This window comes from Saccoglossus kowalevskii, unplaced genomic scaffold, assembly GCF_978046115.1.
Source record: "Saccoglossus kowalevskii unplaced genomic scaffold, keSacKowa6.1 SCAFFOLD_144, whole genome shotgun sequence".
Lineage (NCBI taxonomy): Eukaryota > Metazoa > Hemichordata > Enteropneusta > Harrimaniidae > Saccoglossus > Saccoglossus kowalevskii.
The window spans coordinates 81544-93806 of NW_028188654.1; the positions used below are offsets into that span (position 1 = coordinate 81544).

The window sequence follows — 12263 nt, forward strand, 5'->3', positions numbered from 1 at the left end:
TATTTTCAATAGAGCCATAGAAAAGATAAGTGAATATTTACTATGTTAGCCTTCTTAAATAAAGTCATTATTCCAATGTCTCAGTGAGATATGTCACGTCAGTGAGAGAAACCTTCAGACGTCTAAGGTGCTAAAACTGGGTCAACTTTGCAATACATTAGAATAATATTTAAATAGCCTCTTATACTAACACATAAAATGTGAAAAACACAACGTGAAGTGAATAACAATTATAGTCATTCAGAGCGTCGTTACTAAAATATTCTTAGTTTTTAATTTTGCAGCAAATTCTACCTTTGCAGTCTATTGGCAGCAGGTAATGTTGTGTTAATATTACATTGAATGACGCTATTCTTTTTGTGTTCGTGCTTCTTCCCTTCTAGTACTGTTCATGACAATCTGTGGGAGAATATGCTCGCTGAATTTCCAACAAAATCATGAACTATTTGTTCAAATTGTGACGTCGTTTAAATTGTCCAATCAGCAATGATTTAACAAACAGCTCACATACAACGCGTGGAGGCGGAGTGCAGTTCTGGAGTGTGTCTTGTTTGCGACAAGAAACTTTGTGCATAATATGAGGTTGTGACAAAAATACTGCAGTCAACAAGGCAATCGCTGGTAGCGACCGACGAGATCACTTACTGTCCAAAACAATCCTAGCATTATAATCCCTTTTCTGCATGCATTAGTAATTTTGTGAGAAGTAATAACCTCAAATACCATCAAATGACGTCATGACTCTAATTGTGTTTCTGCAAGACTTGCTTAATATATGTCTTGTTTTTACACTAAAAAGATAATAATAATCCCTGAAATAATAGAATTATTGCGAAAAAAATCTGATTGGTACGGTGGCTTGTTACGGCCATTGACGATTTTTCTAATTTTTGACATTTTCACTTGTATTTTCCTGCTTTTTCTCGAATTTCCGAAATTTTCTCCAGAATTGTTCTGCTTTTATTTTGAATTTTCGACATTTTCACCAGTATTTTCACCGCGGTGAGAATGTTTACATCGCGGTGAGAATATTTAAACCGCGGTGAGAATATTTAAACCGCGGTGAAAATATTTACACCGCGGTGAGAATATTTAAACCGCGGTGAGAATATTTAAACCGCGGTGAGAAAATTTAAACCGCGGTGAAAATATTTAAACCGCGGTGAAAATATTTACACCGCGGTGAGAATATTTAAACCGCGGTGAAAATATTTACACCGCGATGAAAATATTTACACCGCGGTGAGAATATTTAAAGTGTTTTATGCAGATTTCCTCCAAATCATTTACATTATACAGTTACCAAAACAATATTTTTTCTTCATTTTTCCCAATCAATCTCCATATACATGGCCCATAATGCATTCGAGCTGTTACACATAACCTTATCTACAATGTCTTCCTAATCCAATTCACGCCATTCTCTTCTAAACAATAGGGTTTCACCGTGAAGTGCTAAGGTTTTGCTGTGTTCTGCTATTACAATTTTACAGCGAGGTAATAGAGTTTTGACTTGATGAATTGAACATGTTCTGTCAATTGTGGGCCACTTATTGGCATAAGTATTAATTATTCATTTTTAAACAAACTGATTAAATTAAAACAATGAAAAATATTGGATGATATTATTTAATTTAATACACATGCATATATAATACAGAACATAGCTTGTAGATCAAGCTATTACACGAATGTTAGTTAATTATATGAATGATATTTACGTGAAGCAAGCATGTATTACTATAATTCGATAAATGCATTTGCGGCGATATACTAGCAATAATGCGATAACATTTATATTTTGTTATCGGTGCATTTGACATCTCATATATTGAATTACAACGAGTGATTATGGACACGCTGTGGCGAAACCTGAAATGAGACAGAAATAATGACATTTACTTTTAGAAATGTTGTGTAAATAATTTACATATAAGGTATAATGCACGTACGATGAGTTTAAACCTTTCTAATGTTGGTTAGTTTTAACATATCCATATACAAATATATACTTACTGTATTCGCATACAAATCCAGCAGCTTCATTACAATTATTATCGTCCCATTTAAATGCTTTCTTTTTCCTGAGAAAATAGGATTAAATGCAATTAATATGACATTCGTTATCAACACCTTTTTATATAGTATAATTTCAATGAACGTATTATTGTATGCTGCTTGTCTGATCTTGCCGACGCATCCCTGTTAGCTCAAACTTAAAAACATAGTTTTACTAGGAAAAAACCTTCCTGCTCTATTCTGTTCTCTACACTATGCTCTATTTCTATGGCAAAAAAATCCCAAAACATTATTCATTTTATGAGTACTTCTAAAGCAGCATAATAAATGTGTTCAACGAAATTCAGTTTGATGTATATTCATATCAACTTGAACAACTTGAACAGTCTTATAAATTAAAATATGGGAACCAGAACTCAGAATTGGCGAAGTTCACTAAATTAAAGGTAGACATGGATTATTTAAATACATGTTGATAGTAAAGGAAGGAATTGTACTTTGGTGTTGAGGAAGAAACAATGTAGATGCTTGTGGTGAGAGTTATGAAAGTATGAGTGGTGATGCCAGACTTTGCTAGTGAAAGGGTCAATTAAATATGAAGTTCAAAGTATCCTCTCACTAAGTGGAAGTGTGTGTAGATATAACCCATAAACGTGGCCAACATGTGTCAATGTCAACAACATTGATAAGTGACCCACAGTTTACAGCGGGTATGTGACATTACCCTATTCATATCGACGAACACTTTGTACTAACTATGCCACGGTACAGTCACGCATGCGTTGTGGGATACATAAAAACGACCTAAACAACTAAACAAGTGCTGCTACCTTTGCGAGCCACTAAAGATTTCGAAACTGCACAGCGCCACCAGTGGCTGTTCCCGGCTCAAGGTTCATCTTGAATTAATATGTACTCACCATAACTGCACACAATCTTGACCTAATGGATTTTTGGCTACATTATTGTTTGGCTGTCGTCTCGCCCATCTGGTGAAGTCACCATCAACCAGAGCCGTTCCGTCGGTCCAGACAAATGTTCCTTCATTGTCAATATCATTTAAACCAAACCAGAAACCATTAGCGACGCTAAGATCAAATTCATATTCAGATATATATCTCCTGATTTGTGTATCAACTGATTTTGTGTCTATCTTGGCCAGCATTCCACCTCTGTTTTCGCATGTGTCTTTTGCCGTCAACCAATCTACCTTCTCCGTGTTTACCTCAAAATATCGTGGACCAACACAAATCTTGTCTGTAACTGTAAATGTACAATAAAAATATAATATGCAAATATTGAGAATATGTATATACATACTATTATTATTATTCTACTAACGACACGTATGTATTCACATAAACAACTTGAACAATTCAGTTTACAAATACAATACCTGCTTGTTTGCCATATGAAATTAACTGGCCAGAGATACAGAATAATTGTGTAGTAAACTCGACATTAATAAAACTAAATTTAAAAATGAGCGTGATTTATAGAAATGTTCATCTGACCTATGTTATGTACTGTGATCATAATCGTAATCATGGTGCAATGTGCGTACGTGGTTAATACTTCAACAAATAAAATAAAAGACCCCGCACTTTAATTAGTGTGTGTAACATGAGAGCTTGGATATTAGGTAAAAATCTACGTATCGTACTCATGACTACAAACTGCATACACTTACCGTTGCAACAACAAGACTTTTCGTTGGGCATTTCTTCATGAAGCTAATTGGAAACAATTAAAAAACACAATTATACATGAAACCTGTTTAATATATTATACGGCCATGTTATAATATTCATCTGATTATTTTGCAGAACGTTATGAAGCATTGATTATTCCATGCATATCTATACGGTTTGATAATATAAAATACCCTGTAAAGCGTGTTCAAATAGTAGCAACCACACTCAGATTCTTCGATGCATACGCCACCTTCATCCAAGACAAATCCGGCTGCACAAAAACACCCCTCAATACACTGTTCAGTACATGAACCTAACGGATGGGGATCTAAGCATGTCGCTGGGCAAAGTGGACCACAGGGAGTATAGCTCATACCATCTATTGGACAGTCGATTTCTACACAAAAACAAAAATAGTCTATCACATCTGACTTAAACTTATACGTGGTGATTTCATTCAATTTACTGAATACGATATTATTAATAATTAATTAATTGACTATATAATCCATACCGCATTGGGTGCCTGATCGCCAGTCTCCGATGTCTACGCCTTCGAGGATACACAATTTCACATAGTCGGCAATTATAGCACATCCCTCGGTTGTATCAGGTAGGGAGAAACCGATGTCCATCTCGCAGGATACTTGGTGATTAGTTTTGTCAACAACTGTGTGACACTGAGGAATATTTCCTGTTCGTAGTGTATAATAGAATGAAAAAATGTCAAGGGTCGCGTTTAAATAACTTACTCAGTATAATAGACATTTACTACACAAGGCCAGATGATATTTTGTCGTGTAAAAAGCTAGTGTCGTCTCTTTCTATAAAATCTATAATAGTGATTTTTTGATTACCGCACTACAGGACACTGGCACGAAAGTCCGTAATGTTGATAACAATTATTACTTGGTTGAGATGATATCAAAATGATACTTATAAATAAATATGAACGTATTAAGTAATCGCATATACGTAGTTGTCGTGTCGTGTACTAATATTAAGGTATGTACATGTTCATATATTTAGACGTGTTTGTAGAAATGGTGTACAAATATATCCTATAATTCTTGAAATAATGACAATTCAAGCCAAAGATTGGACTCGACTTGGCGGACCAAAACACCTTTTTATCCTAGCAACCTGCAAGTATTTTCTCTGTTTTGATCATTAGTCTGTGTGTACTCTAATACACTCATCAATACAAAGCTTTGAACATTATCTATTTTCGTGATCACTCGCGTCTTCTTGCCAGTGCTGGTAATGGATTTCTTGACACCAGCTTTGAAATGTTTTGTGAATACTATTTCATTTCAGCCACAATTTCTACAAACCAAACTGTTTTTACTTTGTATACATAACAAAGTTTATATCTTTCTTAATGCACTGGAATTTAAATGTGTAACACTGAAATACATAAGGGTTCTGGTTTATATACAAAAATGAAAAATGTCACCTCGAACAGTTGATTTGCATTTCAAAACATATTTACAAAATTTGTGAAGAATAGTTCAATGCTTTTTCGTTTAACAAATTTCGGTTTGTTTGCAATTTTTGAGACAATTTAGCCTTCACAAATAGTCGTAATTAAGGCGCTACAGTCGCCGCGCAGACCGTGTTCGCAATTTGTGTAAACAAACTTGGTATTTTACACGCGTTGTATACGTCGCTATGAGTCGAATATCGAACAAGACGCGATACAGAGACTGTAGTGCTTTACAACTTTTGATTGGAAATTCAAACCCAGAGTTTGACAAAAGAATACTCAAGGAGTTTTGATTATGTTGGTACAAACATAACGTTTATGGTATACCTGTGTTAAATAACTCGTTGCAAAGGTCGACAGCCTCGTCGTTTGTCTGACGTGGCATCACTTCGTCCACTGATCTCAGAGCCGGGTTACAATCTGGGTTAGGTGCTATCCAGCTGTCTCCAAAGGCAACAACATTAGGTGCCTGTTGTGTTTAAAAATAGAATCTGATTTAGGGAGTTCACATATACAGAACAAATTCGTTCGTTCTGAGCATGTTTGCACCAAAACATAAAATAATGGCGTGATTTGCTGCAACTAAAAAAAAGTGTCCCCGGTAGTAAGACAACTATTTGGAAACGCTACCACTACAAATCACGATATAGTTTAAGTCCATTTTTGTCAGACTTGCGCTTGTTGTTGGCAAACATGGAAACAAATGAAATTACTGTGCGCCGTCATACACTGTTTTGTTCTAGTTGACTCTGACGTAAGACAAAAAGGTATGAGCAGAGCTGTGACAACCTTTGGTAATTAACATTGTCGATTTTTACGCACAAAATTTCTATATTTTCCCACTATATTTCGTAAAAACCACTATTCGTTCCGACTACTCTAACAAAACAGTTGGTTTGATGAAACACGTCACCAGTCAGACACGAGGTCGTTAACCGCAAATATAATATTTGTTAAATCGTGCATAATTATTATTGTTACATTTACAGCGCGAATTTCTGACTGATGTACAACATCTTTTATAAAATATCGAAGTTTATCAAACGTTAATGTCGATCACATCGTGGAGGTAATATACGGAAAAAAATACATTATAAACACTTTTGCCATAACAGCATGGGTGAAAAAAGGGAATGTTTCGTCTAGGCTTTTTAATTACCCGAGCTTGTGTAGAATTATGCCGGCACTAATCATTCAGCTCACCTGCTATTTTGCGTTCAGGAATATGGAAAGAATAACGTGAATACAATCCTTACCTGGGTTCCATCAGGCTTCATAAAGTCATCGTTGATATTGCCATTGAAGTTACCACAGAGACCGCATAGTTTACTTTTAAGGGCATTAGACGCGTCCACCTGAAGGCTGTATTGTCCGTCGAAATATACAGTGATACCATAGCCAGTTCTCACAACCTATAACATTGAAAAGTATAAATCGATTTATATAATGATAAACAACATTGCTGAACAAACTCGATGGATTTTAAGATTAATCTTACCAAATAAATTCCTGCTATCGTTACGCTAATGGTAGGAGAAGGATCGACAGGTGCCGCTGTGATGGTGCCGTCAATCGCCAATTGTTTCCCTTGCTTCATCAGTATATCCTGTAGACAATTACAAACTTTGCAATTAATACATCTGCGCTCAACTAGTTTCGTATATGACGGATTCTTTTTATCAATAACATTCTATTTACCATATTTGGCATTAATTTATTGCCATGCAATATCAGACGGCAGGGGATATTGCATTGCGACTGTACAACATTTTGACATTCAGTTCGATAGCGATAAAATAATAAAACTTTATTGGTGTCGAAAAGTTAATGACGTAAAAGTGAAAGCATGAAAACTCAATTAAAGCATTGTTTATAATGGAATGCTGCAATGGTAAAACCAACCGACGCACCAGACAGTGTTTGGGCTTCAAATATTCCATAATTGGGGATATCACTGCGAGTAATACACTGAACACATACTGAATATAAGCTTCATGGTATGCTGACCGGTTACATAATAACAATATTTGTGGACACAGTCACTTTAATGTAGTCATCTCTCTTATGCCAATAATAATTAAAAACACGTACTATGCCATCAACCATCACATGGACTTCCTTGGTCGTAGTTACGGTGCTCCCAACCCACGGCCAATCACGATTTTTCACAATAATTTCAAGTGGCATAGATTCAAATGGACATTTGCTAGACAACATTATGTATTCACACTTTCCTTGGTAGTGGTAGTATTTGTTGTCAAAACTTGTGTAATGCGGGTCACCGACTGCCGAGCATCTGTCTTTACCTGTGGTGCAGAGCATATGATTGGTTAATCAGTAGATTTGTCTCCACAAAACACACTACAATTCAAATCCAAAACTTAGCAATAATATTAAAAACGACATTGTGTATATTAATGATGCTAACTACGAGATCTGTGAAATAGTAGGTGAAAGCAAAATAAATAATACCTGAACAGTCATCCATAAAATCATCACAGCAGTCTCCAAAATCAACACACGCCGTGTCACACCAACAATCTCGCTCTATGATCTTTTCTCCACAGTGATCTTTACAGAAATCTAGAATTTGTTAAAAACGGAAAAGGTTTAGTAGAATTGATTCTAATTAATTAATTACTTAATTGATGTTATTATAATATAAACACTATTCGCCCAAATGACACAAAGACTTACTTTTTGTACAACAGATCGCAACGGGTTGAGTTGTTGTACCTCCTACCTCGTGACAAAAATGTGCCGTGGTGCAAACTCCTTTAGGTATTGGTGTCCGTACACGGGGAATCTCACAAAAGCCAGCGTAGTCAGAACCATCTGGACACACCCATGCTATACACGTAACAAAAACAATTAGTTGTAATTGCGAGATATAAAATTTGCATATGTGTAGAATAATTTAATCGACTACAAAGCACATAGATAATCCCACGATTAACTGCTACAACCCCTAACAGCGCACAAAGTGGCACAATTATATATCTTTGTTAATTCTCGGCAACATGAAAATATATAGAAAATGTAATGCAGTATTGCTCAGTGACTAAGGTGACAAGGATTCATAAAAGAACATTTGAAGATGTTGTTTTATATGTTTTGGCATCACATTATATCACTTTACCATCTTCTCTTTATATGCAAGGCTTTTGGGTTTGCAATGCATCATGTCATATCATATCGTTTGGCAAATCAAAGATTTGAGAGAATATTTCTGTAAAACAAAACACTCTTAATATGTAAAAAAAAACTTTGTTTAGCAAATAGAAAGGCAAAGGCAAGTAATGCTGCCATACTAGATGTCAATGTATCTGTTGTATTCAGAAATTTGTCTACAGAGTGTATGTGTATTATAATACTAATCAAATATTTGTATGTATTTACGATTAATCTTATAAACATCAAATGCACTCGAAGTCCCCTTTCCATATCGACATGAACCCCCTGGGCCGCCCGCTTCATAGTCTGCTTGTGATGATGCTGCATAGCATTCCCCATTGTCTTTCAGCGCAAAATAGTCTTTTCCTACAGAATATGCCGCCCTCGCACATCCCTAAAAACAGAGTAAAATAAATGTATTTGTAAATACCCAGAAGCACAAACAAAATAAATTCGGACATATTTATTCATGGGTTTCGTGTAAACGTTTTTCAACTTTAGTTGCACGCCCCTGCTCAATGTCTTAATAGACTGAGCTAATTAACGTAGTCATAGAACGGGTAAAATATCCAGAATACACGGCCGTACTTACTCTAGCTGGATCGTTGGCATCCACGTAAGCGTTACCAGTATTCTCCAATGTAACAACTGACCCTGAGGTTTTCCAGCATCCCATGTAATCATAATCTACACAATATCAAACAAATGTACGACTTATTACGTTATAGGATACATACGATATGATGACGGATTTACCAGAATAACGGGCTCTGTGTAAAATGCATTAAGTTGTCACTGCATAAGAGTAGATGCCACGTCACCAGGCTCTGCGTCACAGGGAACCGCGTGGAATCATAATACATCGGATTTACTGCGGGCATAACGAGCATACTTAACTCATTTGAGAAAATTAATATTTAATATGATGGGTAGATTCCCCAGGAGAAAAATTGACATTGTCGTTTGATAATGAACTTGCATTATAGATTGGTAGAAACGTTCATCGTAGCATGTTTTCTTATAATTTACCTATTTCCAATGGGCAATCGACATTCATACAATTTCTTTCTTTGGTGTCACTTCCATCGCAAGGTTCCACGTCACAGGTCCTTGTTTTAGTCTGTTTCCCTGTACCACAAGTCACTGGACAATCGCCCCAATTTGCACTCCATGCTGACCATGTCCCAGCATCTACGTTGACTATGGAGCAATACATATTATGTATTATTATGAATAACTGTCTTACTCATTTAATACCAATATCGCAATTTTTAATCAAATCATTGATTACGATATATCTGTGTGACTTTTTGTTTTGGTGTAACAATATTTGTAATATACATATACATATAATATACATACCCAGAAAGGCGCATGCGCATAACACTTGAAGAATCACCATGACTGTTTATGAACAATTGAAGACAATGTTATTCATGTAAACCAGAAACGCTTGCAAGTCCTTATATTAGGCAAAACAGAAGGATTTGATCAAGCATCTAGTCATTATAATGACTATTAATAATAAACAGTGTAAATACTTTCATATGGTGTGTTTCATATTTTGTGTGAATCGAATAATTGATTAAGCTGCATGGGAAAGCGGATGCAGTGGTTGTCGTATTTACAACAACAACAAAATCGAAAATACTGGTGTTGTAGTAAACGGTTTTCGAAAATATCTCGTGATATTTTGTAAACTGCTAACGTAATACCTTGTCAAGTAATATTATAAGCATAGGATTCTAGAAGGTACTCCCAAACACAACACAACACCACAATACAGTACAATGCAACGCAACGCAACGCAACGCAACACAGCACAACACACTACAACCCAGCGTAGTATTATCTCAAAATAGTGCTTTGAATTACCATCAATGAAATAGCAATGCAGTATCACATACTTCTAATACAATAAAATAAACAATATACAAACACATAACTGTATATTAACAAACTTGAGTCACGTACCTGACTATAACCAGTGTTGTACTTATAGATAGGCACATTCAGATTCCTTTTATAGCGTTTCAAAACAATAATTCCTCGTTATGTATGTCATATATGATTGATCTCTACATGTTGGACTAGAATTAGTTCATTGTTGCATTCTGTGAGATTAATTAAATTTTAATAATTTGACAAAAACAACCGATGGTACATATTCAAACTCAATGTATTATATTAATGAAGTCAGGGTATATACTGATATTTGTTTCATTACCAATGAAATTAGATTAATTAATTCGCGAAGTTAATGTTGATTGTCCACCAACACACGACCTGTTGAATATGTTGATAAATTTACAACAAATATGCATATTATATTACCATAGCAACTTTACTGTAAATGACAGCAGTGAGCGTCTCCCGTTTTTCGATATCTTAATTTTTCAACTAATTCACATGTTGATTTTATATTTAAAACAGTAGCATGATATTATTTATTGGTGTTCAAAGTTCACTGGTATTGACGTCACCAAAATTAAATAGATGTCTTGTGATTGATTGGAATGCAGCAACATGACAGTAATTAGCCACAACGAAAGTTTGTAATTCGAACCCAATTTTTTTGTTCAGTTGTCTTCTGTCATTTGAAGAAAAAAAATCATGGCGCGATCATGCTGTCTGAACCAGACAAACAATTTAAAACGATTTGACATTTTCTGAGCTTAATACCAGATCTAAAAAAAGATAATATAATCTGATTCTAGTCATCCTGAGAAGATTTGTAGATGTTCTTTTAATATATTGGATGAAATTCTAAATTTCTTTTGTCCCAGTTTTGTGCTCACTATACTCATTCCTGTTAAATAAAAATAATAAAAACGCAATTATTGTTTAGTTGACCAATATTTATACACAATTAATGTTTCCAGTAATTTTTGCCCCTCTGTAATTCATCTGTTCATAGAACATTAGGTAACCACCGCCAAGTTGAGAACGTCAACGTGAATTTAAACTCTATTTTAAGTCGAAATCTTTGAAAAGATATCACAGTTTTGTCAGTTTGAGGTGGGCTCATTTGTTATTTTATTTTATCTGAAATGAAATTCATAATAAAACCGACCATTTCTAAAATGGCTAACTAAATAACCATCGTTCTTAGTAAAATATGAACTTGTTCACAGAGACAGTATAGTCGCCGTACTGTTTTGTTGTTGTTAAGTGACTGGATTATGACATATCAATAAGCTGCAACTACAACAAAGAACACGAGTTTAGAATAGAATGTAATTATCTAAATTTAATGGAATAAGCAGATTTTAAACATGTTTTATCGTTTTCACACCACTGTTATTGTCATCTTATTCGGTTACATGTATAGGAAATTATTCATATACTAGTAATTTAGATTCATCTTGTCTTACATAAATATGGCCTTAGATCACCCTCCACGTGGCGCATATATGAACTAATGAACTATATAACATCAACTAGTCTAATATGGCACGTCCACAATTTTAATTACAATTGCAAATTATAATATTGATTCTTCTAGTAATAATACCATATAATTAGAAATAACCAAGTCTTAATTACTTACATTACAATAATGACCCTATTCCAATCACACTTTGTGCACCATCCGCAATACAATACTGACCAAAGTAATAACAAATAAAGGAAAATGATTAACGACAAAATATAACTGAGTTTTTTAATTTAATAAAAATAACTCACATTCATTCATATACTACTAAATTGCAAGGCTAGATTTGTAAAATTTGCTCTCACTAAGATTTGCTCTCACTAAGTTAAGGGGCTTAGTTTGTTCTTGAAGGCTGGTTACACCTTTCGAGAGTTGTGTCACATGTTTGCAACTTTAATAGTTTGGATGAAAATAAACATATATAGTAGTGTTAAAAGTTATACACTTAATAGGT

At 34.7% G+C, this 12263-nt stretch overlaps 1 protein-coding gene across 1 annotated transcript; it reads right to left on the minus strand.

Moving 5' to 3' along the window:
• Nucleotides 1-1613: 1613 nt before the first annotated feature.
• LOC100368331 (von Willebrand factor) lies at nt 1614-9836 on the minus strand. The gene is made up of 16 exons (XM_002735682.3): nt 9736-9836; nt 9403-9573; nt 8966-9060; nt 8599-8767; nt 7897-8049; nt 7672-7782; nt 7291-7505; nt 6698-6805; nt 6456-6611; nt 5527-5668; nt 4228-4407; nt 3905-4110; nt 3710-3752; nt 2940-3282; nt 2017-2084; nt 1614-1872 (listed from the first exon to the last, which is right to left on the minus strand). Exons 1-16 carry the CDS (start codon nt 9773-9775, stop codon nt 1850-1852), a joined length of 2223 nt encoding a protein of 740 aa, XP_002735728.1. The 5' UTR covers nt 9776-9836; the 3' UTR covers nt 1614-1849.
• Nucleotides 9837-12263: the final 2427 nt, after the last annotated feature.